Source organism: Corvus hawaiiensis, chromosome 7 (genome assembly GCF_020740725.1).
Source record: "Corvus hawaiiensis isolate bCorHaw1 chromosome 7, bCorHaw1.pri.cur, whole genome shotgun sequence".
NCBI classification, from domain to species: domain Eukaryota; kingdom Metazoa; phylum Chordata; class Aves; order Passeriformes; family Corvidae; genus Corvus; species Corvus hawaiiensis.
In genome coordinates, this window is record NC_063219.1 from 38,632,963 (window position 1) to 38,652,976 (window position 20,014).

The 20,014-nt window shown below is 43.6% G+C and overlaps 1 protein-coding gene and 1 long non-coding RNA gene across 3 annotated transcripts in view; one reads left to right on the forward strand and one right to left on the reverse strand.

The window, feature by feature from the left end:
* The window catches only part of MBD5 (methyl-CpG binding domain protein 5), a 110,346-nt gene extending 106,473 nt beyond the window's left edge, over positions 1-3,873 (forward strand). For both annotated transcript variants that reach the window (XM_048309971.1, XM_048309972.1), the window contains one exon: positions 293-3,873. In XM_048309971.1, coding sequence (XP_048165928.1) covers positions 293-364 — 72 coding nt within the window. In that variant the 3' untranslated portion in view covers positions 365-3,873. The remainder of the gene's footprint in view (positions 1-292) is intronic.
* Positions 3,322-19,994, reverse strand: LOC125328835. The gene is made up of 5 exons (XR_007204894.1): positions 19,228-19,994; positions 18,785-19,080; positions 18,464-18,677; positions 5,059-5,667; positions 3,322-3,407 (listed from the first exon to the last, which is right to left on the reverse strand). It is a non-coding gene; the product is annotated as an uncharacterized LOC125328835 (long non-coding RNA).
* Positions 19,995-20,014: the final 20 nt, after the last annotated feature.

The following is a 20,014-nucleotide window of genomic DNA, read 5'->3' on the forward strand; positions in this document are numbered from 1 at the left end:
TTGTCACTAAATTTGCCATTATTGCAGTTTGGGATCAGTCCCTGATTAGGTGGTTTCAGTCCCTGATTGGGTGGCTTCCCAGCCACTGCAGCTGCTGCCTCTCTCCAAGGTTTGGGATGCACAGGATATGGAATCCTTTGCTCCCAGTTCCTCAAAGCTGTTGGAGTCCCTTTATTCTGTGTAGCTGTGAAATGCTAAGAGCTGGTTCCTGGCAGCACCTCGAGCCCTCCTGTAGCTCCTCGATGCCTCTGACCACTGTCCTTTGCTAACCTGTGAATATACTTATTTTTAGGTCCACCAAATCCCGCAGGGAGACAGACAAGTGAAGCCTCCAAAACTCAAGAGGAGGAAGATCTCTAGATAACATTGAATGTCTTTGTTACTGGTCCAGTACTTATCACAGTGAACGTGCACATGAGTCTATCTGTAGGTATTGATACAGACGTGGGTCTATCAATATTTCTGTGGAGACAGCTCGCTGCCATCGCAGGGCACCACGAGGAGCAGTGGTACCAGATTTTGGGTGATTAGGAGGGATAGAGGTTGCTGGATAAGCCAATCAGAAATCTTGAAAGGTTGCAGTAACAATGTCAGATGATTACTGAAATTTTTTTCTATAATACTAAAAATTGTGATTATAAGAAATAGTCCAAATGTTTCTGAGAAATTTTCATTGTGTATATAGATAATACAGAATTTCATGGTGATATCTGAACTGTAAATATTGTACAATATTGTCATGTACAAGCGTACCTAATGCACACTTTATCTTTTATTGTACAAAAAATAGTGTACAAAATTCTTTGGTTTCTATTGAGTACACATACAAGAGACTACCAGTGTAAAGTGATAAATAAAAATACAGCCTAAATGCTTTTATATGATAATGTAAAAGATGCTGTTTTTGTATTTAACAGCAGAGAGAAGGCATGATTATGTAATACCTTAATTATGACATCCACTTCACGCCACTGAGTGTTCATTGCTATGTCTGTTTGGAATGAACCGTGCCTGGAAGTGCTGTACTCCAGTTCAGGCCTCTTAGGAGAGCGCAACCTCGCAGATTCCCAACGGGATGTGGGATCACAGCTCTAATTAAGAATTCAAAGGCTGCAACCCTCGGTTGCGTTTTTATTTACTTAGCTTTGAACGTAGAATGCTGTAGATTTGATTAAAAAGGAAAAGAAAAAAGAGTAGAAGGACTATTTTAGTCAACCATTTCTGTAGGAAAAGTTTCATAGCCACCTGAGGAACTAAAGAGTCGATACCCCCGTAACGTTGAGCCCCTCCAACCACCCCCTAGATTAATTAGCTCCAATTATCTAACGTCATTAACATGGTGTTTCCTCGGAAGGGGGGCAGAGGCCCTGCTTTCAGGAGTGATCAGGATCGATTGCTATTGATTACCTTTGGTTTGGCCGTAGGATGAAAGGGCAGTGCTCCGCAGCGTCCGGGAAAAGTAATCCCGGGATCCATCTCACAGTATTAAAACAGAAAAAAAGTTAAGGGTGGCTTACAAAACTATTAGCAACAGTAATTTTTATCAGTATTATGTAACATATCAGATTTATTTTATTTAAAAAGAATTATTTATACCATTAACAGATTCTTATATATATTAATGTGGCTGAAATGCGCAGGTTAAATCTATTAACCAAATTATTTATGTTATATTAAGTGAGAAATGTGAAACATATGTAGAAAAAAAAAATTAATACACTACAGATTTAAAAGTCTAAAGCTATGAGCCATTATAAAATTAACGAACGGAAGTGTAGCACAACATTCTTTCCATTTGATTTCATTTTTCTTTGTAACACGGACGGTGGCGATGGTGACGGAAGCCGTGGCATCTCTGTCTCCGAGGCTTCCCGAAATAACTCTCAGTTCACTATTCCCAGTCCCGGAGTGGAGCTTTACCTCCCACCCCTCGGTCCGGGACCACCGCTTACCTCAGACTTCCTTTTCCCCCATCCCGCCTGTCGCTCTCTAGCTAAGGACTGGCAGTGATCAGCACCCCGGGCAGGGGCGGCCCCGCCGCTCTCCAGCCCCGGCTCCCGAGGATCCCAGCTCCCTTCCTCGTGCCCGAGTCCCGCTCTCGTGTGCAAGGACGAGGCCCAGGACGGCGGGAGCCGGCGTTTGCCAGCCGGGCTTCGTGCCCGGGCACGCAGCTACCTCTGGGCTCCCCGGGGCTCGCTCCCTCTCCGGCCGGGCGGGATGCCCTGGCAGGGCCTGGCACGGAGCCCTCCTTCCAGGGGCAGGTTCATTTGTCTTCTCCGTCCTCCACGCAGCCCCGAGCCGTGCCCAGCCCGGCAGCTTCCCGGAGCTGTTCCCGGGGGCCGCCGGCTCCCGTTTTTCCGTTGCGCGTGGCCGTGTCGCTGGTGGCCCTTGGCTCTTCCCGATCCCGATCCGTGTGCGCGTGGGCGAGCGCTGGAGCCCTCCTCCCTCGGGATTTCCTTTGCTTCTCCCCCTGCTTCGTGTCCCAGAGCTGAGTTTGTGTCTCCTTTGGCCCTTAGGTTTGTGCTCCCTCCCCGCTGTTTTACTTTACATCCCTAAGATTATGTAAAGTACTCTCGTGCACTTGATTTCCTTGGTTAATAATGGCATTGATGTGGGTGCTAGGAGTAGTTTGTTTCAGTCCATACCAATTTTTTTTTTTTTCTCTCTTTTAGAGTTTTTATGGTTTCATGTAAGCAGTTAATGTAAATATTGTGAGCATTACAGGTCATGCAGTGTTGTAACATTTTAAGAAATGTTGCACCGACTTTACGATTAAAAAACTGGTCACTCATACTTGAATTTTGCCCATAGAGCCATTTCTTTCTCTTTGCATTAAAGCATAATCTACTTTTTTGATGGAGGCCCAACCCTTCTTTCTACCTTATTATTTTTTGTTTAATAAATCTCTATTTTTTCTAATAGAAGACTTAAAAAGGAAAATTAAAAAAAAAAAAAAAGTACTTTTTGCCTACTTTCTAATTTAAGAGAGAATTCCTATATTTAAAAGGTGGAAAAAAAAAAACAAAAACAAAAAAAAAAAATACTCCATTGTGGAAAGTGGAACACCACTAGATTTGTCATTACCATGGCACAATCACCCGAAAGTGGCTGAGTACAGCGAGCCCACGACGCCGATCAGGACCTCGGTAGATTTAGGGAACGCCGTGATTCCTTGAGGATGTAAAGTGTTGCATATTCTTGTCTATTTATTTATTTATTTATTATGCTTTCTTTTGCTTAAGTGGGTGACAATGTGGTTGAGTCATTCAGATGACATTCAAATTAAAGGAAATATTCCTCTTTCTATTATGGTGCATTTTGTGAACACCATAAACGAAACGAAACAAAAATATTTTCATTTCTTTCGGTGGATTTTCTTCATATTTTTAACTTCTGGCTGGTATCAGCTGCAAAAAAAATAATATCCACATAGTTTAAAAATAAGAAAAAAAAGAAAAAAAAAAAAACCCACCCCACCTCTGATGTCCCAGGTCTGTTATCCTCACAGTCTAAGGTTTTAGGGGTTAAAAGGAACTTCAAATTCCAAGGTCTTTCCAAAATCATCTTTGCAGAAGGTTTATAAGTCATGTGAAATCCTTTTGGAGTCCCTGAGTTTGATGGTCTAGAGATATTAGAGGGCTCGTGGTGGACTGAATTACCTTAGGACTGAATTACCTTTCTTAGCTACAGTTTGTATTTTGCTATGTAGGGTTGTAATGTGAGAATTCCAGAAGAGCCGTAGCATAAAAGTGCTTTTCTATTTTTTAAAAAAACCCATTCTAGTCTTACTAAGAATTAGAGAATTTTTTTAATATCAGTTTTGTAATTTTTGATAAAGTTGTCAATATTATGATTAAATCACCAGAAAAAACAGTTCCTGTGCTGTTCTCTTCGGGGCAGGGACTTTGTCTTCCGACGGATTATTCGATGCCACGATGGGATGCCCACTCTTAAAGGGGGCCACGGGCACCGCTATCAAATTAAAATAGCAACCCACAGCTGTGAGGCCGAGTTAAATCCGTGAGAGCCGAGAGAATTCCCAGTTCAGCCTGCAAATCCCGCTGCCCGTCCATAGTTTGTGTGCTCTGGGACGGCCACGGCATCGGTGCTGCATCCGACGGGTAAGTTCGGGGAGCCGGCGGCTGTGGAAGCTCCTGCTCATGCAAGGCAGGATCTCATCCCAGGCCGGGCACATCCACCCCCATCCCACCCCTCTGACCGAGCAGCTCAACCTCCAGGGGCCAGGATTGCCCCCAAAACACCCAGTGGTCCAAGCACGAGATTTCCAGGAATCCCAAACACCAAACAGATCCTTCAGTTCAATACTCACCGTTCACACCGGGGTCCAATCAGTGATGGAAAAACACTTGGAGGCTTAAAAAAACCAAAAAAATCCAACAAAAAATAAATTTCCCTACCCCCAGGTCATGAGCCTGGGAGCTGCAGGGACATCCAAGCCCACAGAACCCCACCAAGCATTCCTGCCCCACTCCTGGTGTCTGGTTATCCTTGTGCTCCCGAGGTTGAAGAGCAATTCCATGCTCTTGTATGTCCTTAAATATTGCTCAGACTCACGGGCAGCCTGGGGCTGGGTTGGTGGTGATGCCATAAATGTTGCCTGAGTGTCCAACTCCCAGAAATTCCCACCAGCCCCGTGTACCCTGCATTACAACCTCTCCTTTAGCCTGGAATGGTGACACTTTGTATCGGCTCGGTATCTGAAAGCAGTGGGAGCTCAGACCCCTCATTTCCCTCTGCCAGGTCTTGGCTGTGAACAGTTCAAAGCAATTTTTGTTGTTTTGTTTAAAAAATAATAATTAAAAAATCCAAGATTTGATTTGGAGTCCCCCCCTGTGAAAGAAGATCCTGGAGAGATTCCATCTCCCACATTTTTACCTGCTGCGAGATAAGGATTTGGCTGTAATTGAGTGTCATCCCAAAGGGAGATAAGGGGTAGGATTTAGAACTGGAAAAAAAAACTACATATAATTAGAATAGTACTTTCTGGAAATTCCTGCTTTGGGAAAGATCTGGGAAGTGGGAAGGGTTTTGACTTACACTGGATGAAGTGGGGCAGGGAAGGAAGAGCAGGAGTATCCTCACGTATTCCTGTGTAAAATCCTGGGGAAGCACTGGCACAGGTTGGCACAAGTCGAAGAGAACCACTGTGCACAAGCACTGTCAGCTGGAGTTCCAAAATTCCAGGCAGGAATGGATCCCAATGAGTGGTCCTGGGCTGAGCCATGGGGTGGTGAACCAGGTACAAAGTGGGATGAGAGAACAAAGGCTTTTCCAGCCACATCCGCTTCCATGGTGCAGGTAAGTGGGAAGTCCTTCACTGATAATTCCCTAAATAGCTGAAGAACCAATTCCTTGGGTCACAAAACCACAGAATTTTTACCCAGCTGGTTCCTGCTTCACTTGGACCTGCAGCAGGTGATCAGGGAGTGGGTTGCAGGGTCTGTGCTGGGAGGAACCAACTTTCCAGGCACAAAACAGGATCCTAGAACAGACATTTTCTTAATCCCACTTCAGAAGTTTCTGTCTCATCAAACCACAATCATCTGAGGCCTTTGTGAAGGAGAAGCAATTCTGAACTCCCAGCAGAAATACAGTTCCTTTTCACTTCCAGGAAAATAAGTTATTGCTTCTCTCAATGATTTTTCTCTAGAGAGAGAAAAAGTCATAAAAATAACAAAGTTTTGGGGTTGTCATTATCTGCTCTCAGTCATGGGACTGAGCTCTCTGCTTCCGAGGAAAAAGTGAAGATTTACATTTGAAAAATAAAACTTTATTCCTGTCCTGTCCTATCCTACCCTACCCTATCCTATCCTATCCTAAACCCTCATTGGTTTAATTGGGACCAAAAGGAGAATCCATAGTTCCCAGACTTGGTCTTAAGAGTTTCATAAACCAAAGTAACAAATAGGGGATGACAAGTGGGATTTTGGGAAGGAATAAACATTTGGCATTTACAACTTGGTTATGACAACGATAAAAAACACAGAACAAAGTGTTAGACAATAAAAAAGTAAATAAATAAATATTTTAAAATATATATTTTACGAATTTGGAGAAACTTCAGGAGATTAATGGAAGTTCAAGTGTGGTATTTGCCACCCTAAAGCCAGCAAGGGGACAATGCCTTTATAAAATTGCCCATAAAGTCCTGCTTTAACACCCACTTTGACAAGTTTCTGTCCAGATGTTGGGTCCAGCTGTGGCTTCCAACACCTTTTATCCTCAGATCAGGAGTGTCCTCAGCTGCATCCATACAAAGAGCGAGGTGGAAGGAGTTTGTCCTAATGTGAGGCACACGTAGGCATGGAAACACATGTCCAAGCCACATGTGATCCTTGTTAAAATGCTTGGAATACTTGTGGGGGAATTAGGCTGCAGGCCGGTAGTGGTGCAAATCAAATCTGTGACAGGCAAGGAGTCCTCACCAGATTTAAGCTGGGTTTAGCTAAAAACAAAGTCAAGTTTTGGGAGTAACAACAAAATATCTGCATTTGTTGGAACTGATTGGCTTTGCTGAGAGCAGAGCTGATAACACTGAGGAATAAAAGAAAGGCAACAAAGCCCAGCAAGCAGCAAATGATGAATTATTCAATGAAAATGTCAAGTTTTAGTAGTGACTGTGGCTGTAAATCTTTTTTTTGCAAGGCTGAGCGTTGCCATTAAGCAACTCCATATGACGCTACATCTGTCGGATTTCTTTTATATCATTTTATTTTTATGGATGCCAGGGAAAAGTATTGGGAATTTCCACGTTCGAATACTAATAACATCATTTCCCCAACTTCTGTCGTCCGCTGATTTAATGTTTGGTTGATTTTTCTGGCAAGGGTTAAATCCATGCCCACTTCAGTAACGTCCCAAGCCGTGAGTCTTCAAATGAAAATGTTCTTTTGTGGAGAAATTTTAATTTTCCGTGTTTTGAACCCGAGTTGGATTCCTTGGGAAGATGGGGAGTGGTGAGGGAAGAGCGAGGAGGTGCCCATTACTCTGCAAGTGCCGGGGGATTCCTATCACATCCATATAATCAATCTGTCCAAGGGTTTCTATAGCTCCCATTATCCCCCGTGCCTCCAGGATAAGGAGCTGGGAACAATCGCCCATTGTCAGTTTATGAAGGAACTTTTTCATCTTCCTTCCCCAAAGACTCAATTCTTAATTAAGTAAATTAAAATTAATTACGGAATGTGTACAACAAGATGTTATCACGGCTGTGCCCCGAACTGAGCTCTCTCTGCTGTGCCTGCGCCGCATCCTCCGTGTCAAAGGAACAGGGAATGGAGGGGACAAGAGGGAATGGCTTCAAACTGAGGGATGGCAGGATTCAGTGGGATATTGGGAAGGAATTCCTGGCTGTGAGGGTGGGGAGGGGCTAGGATGGAATTCCCAGAGAAGCTGTGGCTGCCCCTGGATCCCTGGAAGTGTCCAAGGCCAGGTTGGAGGGGTCTTGGAGCAAGCTGGGACAGTGGGAGCTGTCCCTCCCCATGGCAGGAACATTCCCATCACCGGGTCGGGGCCTCAGCCTTGTAAAAACATCTCTGTGCATTTAAGGTCAAGCTCTGTGGAACACTGTGGGTGATTAAGAACACCTTCCAGAGCTGAGGCTGAAAGAGTTTCACTTTTTAAAAGATAATTTTATATTAAGCAATTCCTAAATATCCAAAGGACAAAGGACATTTCCTAACAAACCCCAAAGCACCTGTGTGTGTTTTGTAATGATTTCTTGTGCTTTGTTAGCCAGAGCTTTGAACTGAGCCACATTCCAAAGGACAGGAATGCTGCACTTCCATTAATTAGTTTCCAGAGGAAGATGTTGCCATTAGCTATTGACAAGGACCCTCTTATTAACTGCCTGATAAGGATGACTTAAGTATCCGATAAAATAATGGATTAAACAGCAAGAGTGAATGAAGGGTATCCTGAGGATCACTGGACCTGCAGCAAAATGAGCACAGTTACTGAATAAAAGGAAAGTGGAATAGGTTATTGAATTGGATCTCAAAACTTTTAGGAGATGAACATCTCAAAGATGTCAAGAGTTTTCAGAAGAGCAAATGTCCTTTCTCCACGAGCTGATCAGAGCCAGGAGACTCCTCAGTGCGAGCTGGGCCAGGCCAAGGCGGGTCCCTTTCCACCCTGGGAAAGGGGGAAAAGAGAAGATGGGTTTTGTGCTCCCTTCCTTCAGCCCCACCTGTTCCCATTTACAGGGAAAGCAGGGTTATCCCTTCACCTCAGACATCAGTGGGAGGCTCCCTGAGTGCAGCTGTTGGGGCACCTTCAGCTGATCTGAATGGACAATATCCAGGGTCTTCCCAAAACGTGATCATTAACGTGTCTTCCAGAGCTGTAACGAATTAGATGGCCTTTAATTATCAGGCCCATAGAGTGGTTCATGAGTTTTTTTAATGATCCTTAAAAGCTGGAATGAGACTTCTTTAAAATGTCCCTCAGTTAGAGGCCTCCTAACTTTTAACCTTCAAAGAAGTTTATTTCTACTTCCTTCTTCAATAAAACCAAGCCCTGGTAAGGCACAACTGATCAGAAGTTCATATTCTCTTCTACTTGTTTCTGGAACCAAAGAAAGAGTAAAATGGCTTAACGTTTCCACTTCCCAGAAAAAGGAAAGTTGGAAAGCAAGGTTTCTTTTCAATCAGCTGCTGGTGGTGCTGCAGAAGGGCATCGAGACCCATCAGGTAAATAACCACCAATCTAAAGTTTCCTTGTCTCAGAAATTGCTGCTTTTAACTCCAGTCGCACAATATGGTTTTTGTTTGAAATCTGCGAGAACTTTTCCCTCAGCCCTGCAGACAATTGCACCTATTCAACTTCTCAGAGTTCAGAAACACGGGGGTGTTTGGAATCTTTTCTGGAGCATCTCCTCAGCAGAGTGTGAGAAGCACAGTCTGATCTCCAAACAAACCCAGCTAAATTTACTCTGCTCCCACCCACCCTGGCGAGGACTTGCCACAGTTCCCTGCTCACACGTCTGGGTCAGGGCTTAAATGCTCCATGAAAATTGGATTGCCCCTCCACAAAGGCTCCCAAAGACATTTGGAGATTTATTTCTCCCTTCAATCTCACCGCTTTTCCCAATTGCTCCACAGCTCTGGCTCCCAGTGCCAGGAGGAGACCTTGCTTGTTTTGCTGCATCACTGAAGCTAAAATGTTTTGCTTAAACCCAAAAATTCCAGCCCCAAAACAGTGGTGCAAGGGCTCTGCCTGTGGGGAAGCCTCAGCCAGTGCCACCAAGCAGAGCACAAAATAATCTTTGGAAGTTTTTAAGCTCCATCAGAGCAGATTTGACTTTTTCTTCCTGTTGTTCTGATTGGGACATCACCCCACAGTAGCAATTATCTCCTGATTTCCAACCTCAGCGTTGGTTTTCATCTGCTCTGAGAGTTGTTCAGCTTCTCCCTCTGGATGAGTGATCGCTGCTACCTCTCCAGCCAGCAATCACATCCCTCTCCAGCCTTCATTCCATCGGAGCAGGCAGGGCACACACCTCTCCTCTCTCTCCCTACGATTGTTTTTCCAATCATTGGTCGTTTGGGCAGCTGTTGGTTGCCCTATTGGGAGATTTGTTTGGTATTTGAGGAGGAGGAGTAGCACTTCTCGGTAGTCTCAGCAGGACATGGCTGTTTCTCTCCTAAACACCTTCAGATCATCTGAGCCACACTTGGAGCTTGTGCTCCTGTTGGAATCAACTAAAGTGTGTAGCTGTTTATAGGTTGTCTCCAGTCAATCAGATTTGATTTGATTTGATTTTCACAATGTTGACACTAAGAACTAGAATTAGTATGTGGCACTGGATTTCAAAATCAAAAATACTGATATAAAATAGATGAAGATGAAATTAATGTTGCTGTTCAAGAAGACACATAAGGTAGAGCTTGTGCCACACGGTTTGTGCCCTCGTGCCCATGACAGAGGAATGGCTGGATGGGGATTGACTTCCCTGTGCCATTCATATTCCCAGTGCTGGCCGTGTCAGAACCCTGGCAGCTCCCTGCAGGAATGTGCCCCTCGCTGAGGGTGTGGCTTTGCCCATGGAAGTCAGAGAAATGTACTTGCAGGTAGAACTCCCAAACAGCAGCTCCAGCTGCTTCCTAAACAGCCTGTGTGGGATGGTCCATTTTGTCCAGAATAACGTGGCACATGCATTTCCTCACTCACATTTCCCATCTTTTGAGGGCTTTGAGTGTCTTTTTGTTCTAAAAAGCATCTTTTCCACAGCACAGAGCCCTGATCCATGACTCAGAGAAGCTGTGGCTGCCCCTGGATCCCTGGCAGTGTCCAAGGCCAGGTTGGACGGGGCTTGGAGCACCCTGGGATAGTGGAAGGTGTGCCATGGCAGGAGTGGAATGGGATGGGTTTTAAGGTCCTACTCTGACAACCAGCACTTTCCCAACAGGAGCTTTCCTGCATTGCTTCCCCTAAAGTAGCAATTTCTCCTTGTACTTGAATGTTTCGTACTCGCCTGTTCTGGTTCATCTGGCATTGAAGAACTCCCAGCTAAAGGTTACACTCAACCTGTGCAAGGAAGAATCACAGAATCCCAGGATCACTGAGGTTGGAAAAGATCTCCAAGATCATCAAGTCCAACCTGTGACTGATTCCTGCCTTGGCAGCTAATGAGATGATGACCCAGTCTCATTTTCTATTTCTCCTCTTTGTTTGCTTGTTGATTCACAGATAAATCCTCTTTATAGTGAGAGATCCTAATAATCTTCAGTTACAGGGGTTTATAAACTATTGGAGAAGAGTAGGACATCCTAAGGCAGTAGGATTTATAAATCCACAGAGGATTTTCTGATCAATAAAAGAAATAAAAGTACAAAATAATCTGTTTTTTTTCATCTGGCGTGTAAACGTTGCCATTCTGAATACCATATTAAAATATTGCCTAAATCCTTCTTTGAATTTCCAGAGAACTTCACATCTGGCAGCAACTTGCAAAACATTGCAGAATATTCTGGAAAAAAAATGAAAGTCTGTCAAAGCTTCATCTTCCTCTAGGATGGGACTGAGCAGAACTATTCTGTAACAGACTGAGTTGTGTTTTCTTCAAGCAAGTAATTGCCTTCATGTCTCATAATATGAACCACTACAAATGATGTTCCTCCCCAGGATCCAGAGGCAGCTCCCATTTATATCCCAATAAGCTCCTAATATTGAAGAAATGTGTTGGGTTTCACGTCTTGCATTGGCAGCTGCAGCTCTCTCAATCATTGTTATTAAGGAATATTTGCACACGTTGCCATCTCTGCCAGTTTAGACAATTTTTTTAGCAATTTTGCAAAACAATTTCCCACCCTGGGTCTCTGCACACGTCGGAACAACTCCACTTATTGAGCTCAGCAAGTGGCACTTTTGGACTGCTATTTCTTCTCGGTAAATCAGCCTAGGCAGGAGTTTCACAGAAAATGAGGGGCTTTGTTTTAAGAAAGTTCATTGTTCCTGTAGCCCTGCTCTCTTTTATTTCAGACAAACAGACGTTCCCTGGTTTGTTGGGATCGATGAGTGAGGGTATATATTGGGAAGTGGTGTGGGTTTGAAGTGGGATTTGCTTTGATATTTCTGTGCAAATCCATGTGATGGCTCACTGACTCATACAGCTGAAAATAGGTGGTGATATCAAGCACAGAATTCTTTACAGATTTTTTTCCCCCTTTTCTTGCTTAGCTAGCTGCTCTTCCAAAAAATTCAGGTCATTATTCAAATCTGTACTTAGATTAAAACTCCAGATAGCATCACTCTTACTCATTGATGAATCACACTGGAGCAAATTTTGGTCCTACTGAACTCACTCTGTGTTGCCTTAGTCATAAGTTTGTTTGGCAAATCACATGTCATGCTTGAATTAAGCACTTGCTTAAATAAGATACTTTTAAAATACATTCAGGAAAGTTTGCACATCAGATTTATATAGATAAGATTTATATTGCAAACTTGTCAAAGCAAAACTGGAGAAGGAAAACTTCTCTTAATTCTGAGTTAAAACACGGATTTATGTTGTCAGCAACAGACCTAAAGGGATTGCTGGACATACATGAAATTAAACTTGTTTTCTCAAGTCTGTTTCTAAATGAATTTTAAATACTGGCTTTTGGGAGGTTTTGGAGTAGCAAACTCCCCCTGGATGTAGTGATGCCACCGCCACCCACACGGCTCAGTGTCACCACAGCCTCTGCTCTGCCACTGCTGACACCAACTTGACCTTTCCCAAAGATTTTTTTTATCTTGCTTGATTCCTATGCCAATATCAAATTTGCACTGAATCTTTTCAACTGACACCATATGGCTCTTTACATTAACAGGGCCAATTTTCCCTGAATGAGGATAACAGGAATATACCTGAAATTATAATTTAAAAGCTGAACACAAAACAGGCAACGTAAATAAAACCATTTCCAAAAATAGAACAAAAACAGCTGTGAAATTATACTGAAAGGAAGGGCAGGAACTGAGGTGGGGATGGTTATAATAAATTATAGATTATCAATCACATGGCAGATGGAAACAGGGTTTGGTTGGATGCATCCATAGCTCCAGCTCCTCCCCGCCTCGTGCAGGAACATCACAGTGAAATGAACCCTGTAAGCACTGACACATTACAGCTATGGCTGAAAGAGGAAAAAATGGAATTTAGTATATTCCAAGCATGCCCTGCATGATGATGTGTCCATGGGAATAAGCCAAATGCACAAATGAGATTGGCAAATTGCAGCCAAACCACAGCAGGATCCATGGGGAAAACGATCAGCCAATCTCCCGATGCCGCAGCAGACAACGGCTCCACTCCCACCCCGAGCTGGGGAGAAGGAAAAGCACCAGGGGTGCTGCTTAAACACCACCAAGTCTCTCCCACAGTGGAATGGAGACCTGAGAGCTGCTCTTCAGGAAATCAATAACTCCATGCTGTGGCAAGACCTACAGCTCCTTGTTGAGGTTGTCCTGTCATGGGGAGAACCTGTTCTCTTTCCAGCTGGTAATGGAGCAGAACAAAACCTGCTATTAAAGAAGTGCCAGCAGGAAAGGAAAGCTGGGCATGGAACCATAACTTCCCAAGTTAGAATATTTTAATGTGTCCCAGGTGACCTGAGGTCACTGTTTGCTTAAGCTTGGTACCTTACAAATGGAGTTTGGATAATCCGGACAGGTTGGGATTACAACTTCTTGCAGCTTTATGGATCATTTCCCTCGAAAGGATTAACCTGTGACTTCAGGAAAAGCTCACAAAATATCTGTGTGTTTAAAATCGAGAGAGAATTGTGCAAAGAAATTAATTAACAACCAACCACTGAATACTTGGGGGAAAATGGGAATGGATTAATTTGGGCTCCTTGAAAACCTACCTATTGCACTGGCATTTTTTTTCAATTGAAGAGTGAAACCCTGATGCAATTTTCCTGTTATATAATGGCATTATTTTCCACTCCTTTATTTCTCCTTTGTTTCCAAGAATGATTAATTAGTGACACAACTCAGGTACCTGCAGAAACATTACCAAACCCAGCCATTCTTTTGTTTTAGAAGATTTTTTTCCTATACCTGGAGTAGCCAGAAGCAATGTCCTTTTTTGTAATCTCATAGGATTTTTTAGGATTTCAGGGTTAGAAATTCCCACGCCTGTGACATTCCCTGATTTCCCTACGGGATGTCTGTGCAGGCTCCACAGAACTGGTCCCACGTGGTTTGGGCACCTCTTCAGCTCTCTTTGAAGTTTTCAGCTGCTCCTGCTCCTCTCTGCATTGGCTCTCCCATAAATCCTGCCTCTTCCCAAGGACCTGGGCTTCTGGAAGCTGGGTGTTTGCAGTGCCCTGAGAGCCACAAATATTCCACAAATATTCCAGAATCACAGAATCTATTTGATTGGAGAAGACCTCTGAGTCCAACCTATGAGTGATCACCACTTTGTCAACTGTCACATCCGGTCTTTCCTTAACACCTCCAGGGATGGGGACTTTATTTAAGAAGAAATTCCTGAGCTGAGCATGGCTCCCACTGTTCCTGAGGAAGCAAGAGCTGCTGTAAAGGTGTGACGTTCCTGGAGCAGCTCTTCCAGAGCATTTGTGTATTTATGAAGATCTGGTAGTACATGGAGCAGCAGATCTCAATGAACAGGGCTGAATAGCAATTTGGAAGTGGGAATACTGCATCAGCTTTGCTGTGACTGATGTCTGCATAGTAAAAGTGCCTTTTTTTACACTATTTTCTTAAAAAACCCTTTGACAAGGAAGTACAGGAATGTGAAGCTTGAATACATCTTTCAATCTGCATGTTGATTGCATAACTCCCCACGACAGCTCAAAACTTCCTTTTGTTATTACAAATGTGTGCACAGAGTACTGCAAACATTGTCCCCACTCCTCATTGCCAACGAAACACTTTCATTTTCCTTTTGACTCTTCTTGCAGCCCAGCAAATATTTTGGTTTCTTGATGCACAGCAACGTTGCTGAGAGGCTCTGGCTTTGCAGTGATGGCTTCCAGCCCCATTTTGCAGGAAAATGGGGGAAGTACAGAGCACACAATGACACCGCTCCCATACGAGTGACAAGAAGTTTCTCTCTGATTTGCATCAGAGTCAGATAAAGGGAAAATCTTCCTTTCTAGAGAAACATCTCCTGACTCCAACTGGCACCAGCAATTTGGGACAGGGAAAGGCTTTGACGAGTTTTTTCTGCACAGAGGGGATGAGCAGCAAATGGTTCTCACACTGGTTCTACCTCAGCTGGGGATAAGCTCTGCAGAGATTTTTGGGGGTTTTAAGGGTTTTCCCTGCATGGAGCCATGAAACATTCCCACTCCAGTGGGTCCTGCCACTCCACATCAGCACAAAGCAGTGGCATCAACCTCAGAGCAAGGTGGGCAGGGAAAATGTTGCCATTATGGATCAGTAAGAAAAATTGTTGTATCCAGGCCATTAATCCAGAAGACAGCAATTGTCAAGGGGGTGTTGTTGGGGTTTTTTAGGTAAGCTTTTAGGTGGCTTTATTTTTATAAAAGGTACACTTGGTGTATTTCCTAATTTCTCAGTTTTATCTAGTGGAAGGTGTTCCAGCCAATGGAATGAGGTTGGAATTAGATGACCTTTAAGGTCCCTTCCAACCCAAGCCATTCTGAGATTCTGTGATTTTATGATTTTATAGTTGCCTGAGAATTTATTTTTAGAAAGCAACCCCACTTCTACCCTTGTGCTGAAATCCAGCAGAACTACAGAGCTCTGAGGAGGAAAGGGAGCACCTCTTACTTCTAGGGCAGAGTTTTCCAGAGTCCCCTTTATGGCAAGTCTTTCACTCTGGCTCCTGAAATCTGAATAAAAATAAAAACAGTTTTCAAGGCTCCATGAGCATTGAAAGGCTCCATGAGCCTTTATTGATATTTTAAGTTGCAGGATGGGAGTTGCTTTAATTTTTTCACACAAGCTGGGGAGTTCCCATGTCCTCAAAACACGTTGATTTTAAAAAAAAATTAAAATTATCTTGTGTTTGACTCCTGAGGTGTGAGATTTTGGGATAAATTCGTGTACATTTGTAAACTTGGTTTTCATGATTTTTCTCTGCTATTTTTTTCTAAATGACAGTTGAGTAAATCTCTCTACTCTTATTTTCCAAAGTGAAAGGGCATAAATACCATCCTTATCATGTACTGATTTTAACACTCCTTTTCTAGTTCCAGCCATAAACATTATTTTCTTCACTGGTCACTGCATTGTAAAGTTACCTTTTTTCTGGTGGTAAAATCCCAGATTTCTGTGGTTTTGAGCTGCACTCGTGCAGGTACCCAATGGCTTTACTTGATAATTCCAAACCAAATTCACCTGGTTTCATATATGCATTATTGTTAACTCACTGGTTGAATTGGGTTGTAAAAGAGCCCAGGCACAGTCAAGAGTAGATTTATCTTTTGAGTCAGAATCCAAGATTTTATGCTCCAGGAAACAGCTGCAGCAGGTTCCTTTAAAGAGCTCCCGATGTCTGTGGTAACCTCCACACACAAAGCACAATTCCCTTTCATTTTAAACCTTTTTCTTGACACAAATAGTTTTGATGTAAAACTCTCAAATCAGGAGCTTCCTGCTGCTTTTCATCATTGTCCCTTCCTGCTGTAATTTGGGAAATCTGCTATTTTCATAGCTGCCCTTTTATTTCGTTTTATTCGGCGTTGGGCTCAAGATTTTAACTCCATTTTCAACTTTTATAATTTTCATGCAGAGCTTTAAATCTCCCAGGAAGCTACTCCATACTGGATTTCAGGGTTTGGCTGGTAGGTTTTGGTGACCTTAGAGGGGAAAATGCGCAGGCTGCCAGTTCCCTAAACCCTTGGAATAATTGGAAATAGAAATGGTTGGGAATGATACATTAACTCTGAACATTAGGCACTAAGCATGCTTACTGGCTACTTTGATCAAGCTCTTTTTTCCTGACAAAACCCCCTTTGAATGAATAGGACAGAGGTTCCTTTCACTTCAATCGGAGTTCTCAGACACAGGGAGAAAGAAGGACTTCATAACCTTTAAAAAGACTCCCCTCGTCCATTCATGGATCTCCTGGAAAGCTCAGCACTTTCCCTTGTGCTGAAGTTACTAAGCCAGCCTGCTGGATGCTTTCAGGCTTCCTTCTAGTGAAGATTTCCTTAAACATGAGCTCAAACCCCTCTGTAATGAGCTGGAATCCGGGATGTACGACGGCAGGAGCAGCAACACCGGGAATATTTGGTGGTGTGGATTGTCAGCATCGCTTTCCTACCTGCACCTTCTGAGCCTGTACCTGGCACGTAGCAGAAGATGATTCCTCTGTACACTTCATATCTTGATTATTTTTGTGTATTTACACTCAAGTCATCAGCACCCTAAAAATTCCAGTTCTCTTTTAACACCCTACAGTGAATGAAGGTTTTGGACACCCCACAAGGCTGGACAGCACCGTGCCTTAGCAGGGGCCATTATCACTTCTGGAAACTCTGTTTCTACACTCACTGAGCCTTTTTTTAACTACTTTCTGTACTTACAAGGTAACAACACACAGAGTAAAGAAGTAGTACGTGCTCCTGCTGTATCATGTTGCCATAAGATACTCTGAGCTAATTGTCCAGAAGTGATGCTTCTGCTTGGAGAAGATTAATGCAGTGAGATATGTACTATTAGAAAAAAGAAATCCCAAACTAACAAATAAAGAGGATAAATCTGAAAAAAGACCTCAAAAAATATCCCAGGCTTTAGGCAGCCATGGTGAGAACAAGGATTCCTTGTATTAAATGTCACTATGGAGAAGCAGAACCAAGAGCAAGGATGTGACAAAGCCCCCAAGCCTATACAGCTCTGACATTTCCACTGATATACATGTTTAAATAAAATCCAAGGATTTTTGGTCTATCCAGTGTTCAAATGTGCATATTCAATTCCATAATCTCTATGAAGATGAGTCAGAATTCAACTATTGAACAAAAAAGTTTGAGACATTGTTTCCTTGATTTGTGCATGAAAATAAATTATTTTGTCTACAGCTGAGTTACAGCTCATAATTTTTTACAGCTAGAATTCTTCAGAAAACCTGTAAGATTTTACAGGAGGAAGAGACCAGATTATGTGCTTAAAAGATGGATGGTTCTTAAAGCTAAACTAATGTAAGCTGAAACTTCAGTTCTGCCCATGTTCAGTTCTGTGCAATGACTGTTTTGACTGCATAAAAACCCTCTTCTGTATCCTACAGGGCATCATTTAAAAAAAATTGCATTGCTTGTAGAAGTAAAATAATGGGATGAGTTTAGGACTAGGAGCCAGCTGGAGGGTAAACATGTTTCATTTTTGTACTTTTTTCTTTTTTATTTAAGCAGTAAAAAAGAGCAGAACATGCACACAAAAGGAAAAGGTTATTATTATCTATTGTTCAGCTGTGCTGACTGAAAGGGGGAAAAAATCTTACAGCAGTTTGAAAATGCCTCTTTCTTGCAGAAGCAGAAGGAGGAAAGTCGTGGTGGTTTTTAACTACTCAAGGAAGTACTTGAGGAGGAACTGACTGTTCCAGCAGCCACCCCACCTCTCACAGGGATGTCACCTGTGCAGCTGGGCCCCAGCACACTCCAGGTGATGGCATCCAGGTGGAAAATTCAGCTCATGCAGGATGATGTCACAATCACTGCTCGAAAATGCCAACCCTGTGCCGCTGCCAATTAATCCTGAATTGCTTTAGGGGCACCAAACCCATTTGGGGTGTGGGAAGTGTGGCCACTCCTAGAACAGTGCTGAATTATAAACTCTAAGATAAACCATACAAATTTTAAATGTTTACCTGTTAATTCTAATCCAAGGCAAAAATTGTCTATCTTATGGAATAAAAATATTCTAAGGGAATTATAAATAAGTGCAGTCTAACACAGTTTTGTTCTCTGTTTCTTTTCTCATATTTTTAAAGATTCATTTGCTCACATGACTGAACACTCACCTGATGCTTTCACAGGAGTAGTTAATATAATTTCCAGATCTCTTTCCCAGGCTAATTTGGGTCCATGACTGATGAACACAATGTTCTTGCTGCTTCTTTTTCCCTCTTGTGTATTCCTGTGCTTGTTTCATCTTCCTCTCTATCTCTAGTTGACACAATTCTTTATCCTTCATTTTGTAAAGCATGTGTTTGTCACGAACAGCAGTTGTATTTGCTATACAAAACCACGTAAATAAAAAACACAACAGGTAACTAAAAATAAAAGGCAATTCAGAGACTGAACCTATTTTTTTCTAATTTAAAAAAAAGGAAATTATGTACAGTTGGCACAGCGATCCAAACAGTGAAGTTTTGAGTAAGAGTTTCAGCTTATTTCAGAAGGTGACGCTGACAACTCCTGTGAGAGCTCTAAGGCAGAGGTGAGAGAAGCAGCTGCCTGGTCTCAGGGTGTCAAAATAAAATGGAAGTGAGGAGATATTTGAGGTACTAAAGGTCTTTGATGAAGGGTTTTGCAGACTAATGTCAACTCTTGCAGGAAACTCTGGATAGGCAGAGGACTGAGGCTTTGTCCAGGTGAGAATTTGGGATTACTAAGTTCCAAGTTGCAGGACATTGCCCTTGATGGAAAGAGTGATGAAGGAGTTTAGTAAACTGAAACAAGGAGTTGCACCTCAGCATGAGGAACAATTTTCCATGAGGGTGGCAGAGCATGGGAACAGGCTCCCAGGGAGAGTGTGGAGTCTCCAGAGTCATTGCAAACCCACCTGCTTCAGGTGACCCTGTTTCCACTGGATGGTCTTCAGAGGTCCCGTCCAACCCTAAATATTCTGGGGGAAAAAAAATAGATACTTGCGCAGGCACAAGTTTGTGTCTGAAGTGTTGGTTTGTGTCAACCCTCCTGACGTTTTCATGGCTGGAACACTTTAAGCCCACACTGACCAACACACTGAGGAGAGAAAACCGCTGGTTTGTCTAGAGAGCAGGGACACTGTGGGACCACTGTGCGGAGACGGGGAGGACACGGTGGGGCCACAGTGGGGACATGGCAGGGAGACTGTGGGGACACTGCTGGGACACGGGCAACGTTATCAGGGACAGTGGGGACACTGTGGGGACAGGGTGGGGAGGCATTGGGGACACTGCGAGGGTACTGTGGGGACACAACGGGAACATTGTGGAGATACGGTGTTGACGCTGTAGGGGAAACGGTGGGGACACTGTGGGGGAGACAGGGAGGGCACTATGGGGACACGGCAGGGACAACGTGGGACACAGTAGAGACACTGTGGGGAAAACGGCAGCGGCTTTGCGGGGACACTGTGAGGAGACAGTGGGGACCCAGCCGGGACACTGCGGGGGCACGGCGGAGAGACATTGGGAAGACACTGTGGGGAAAATATAGGGACACTGTCTAGAAGTACACCGTGGGGGCACGGCACGGAGACTGCGGGAACACTGCGGGGACACTTCGGGCACCCGGCGGGCTCACTCCGGACGCTCACCACGCTCCGCTCTCACCCGGTCCCGCCGCCCCCCTCCGGCTCCCTGAGG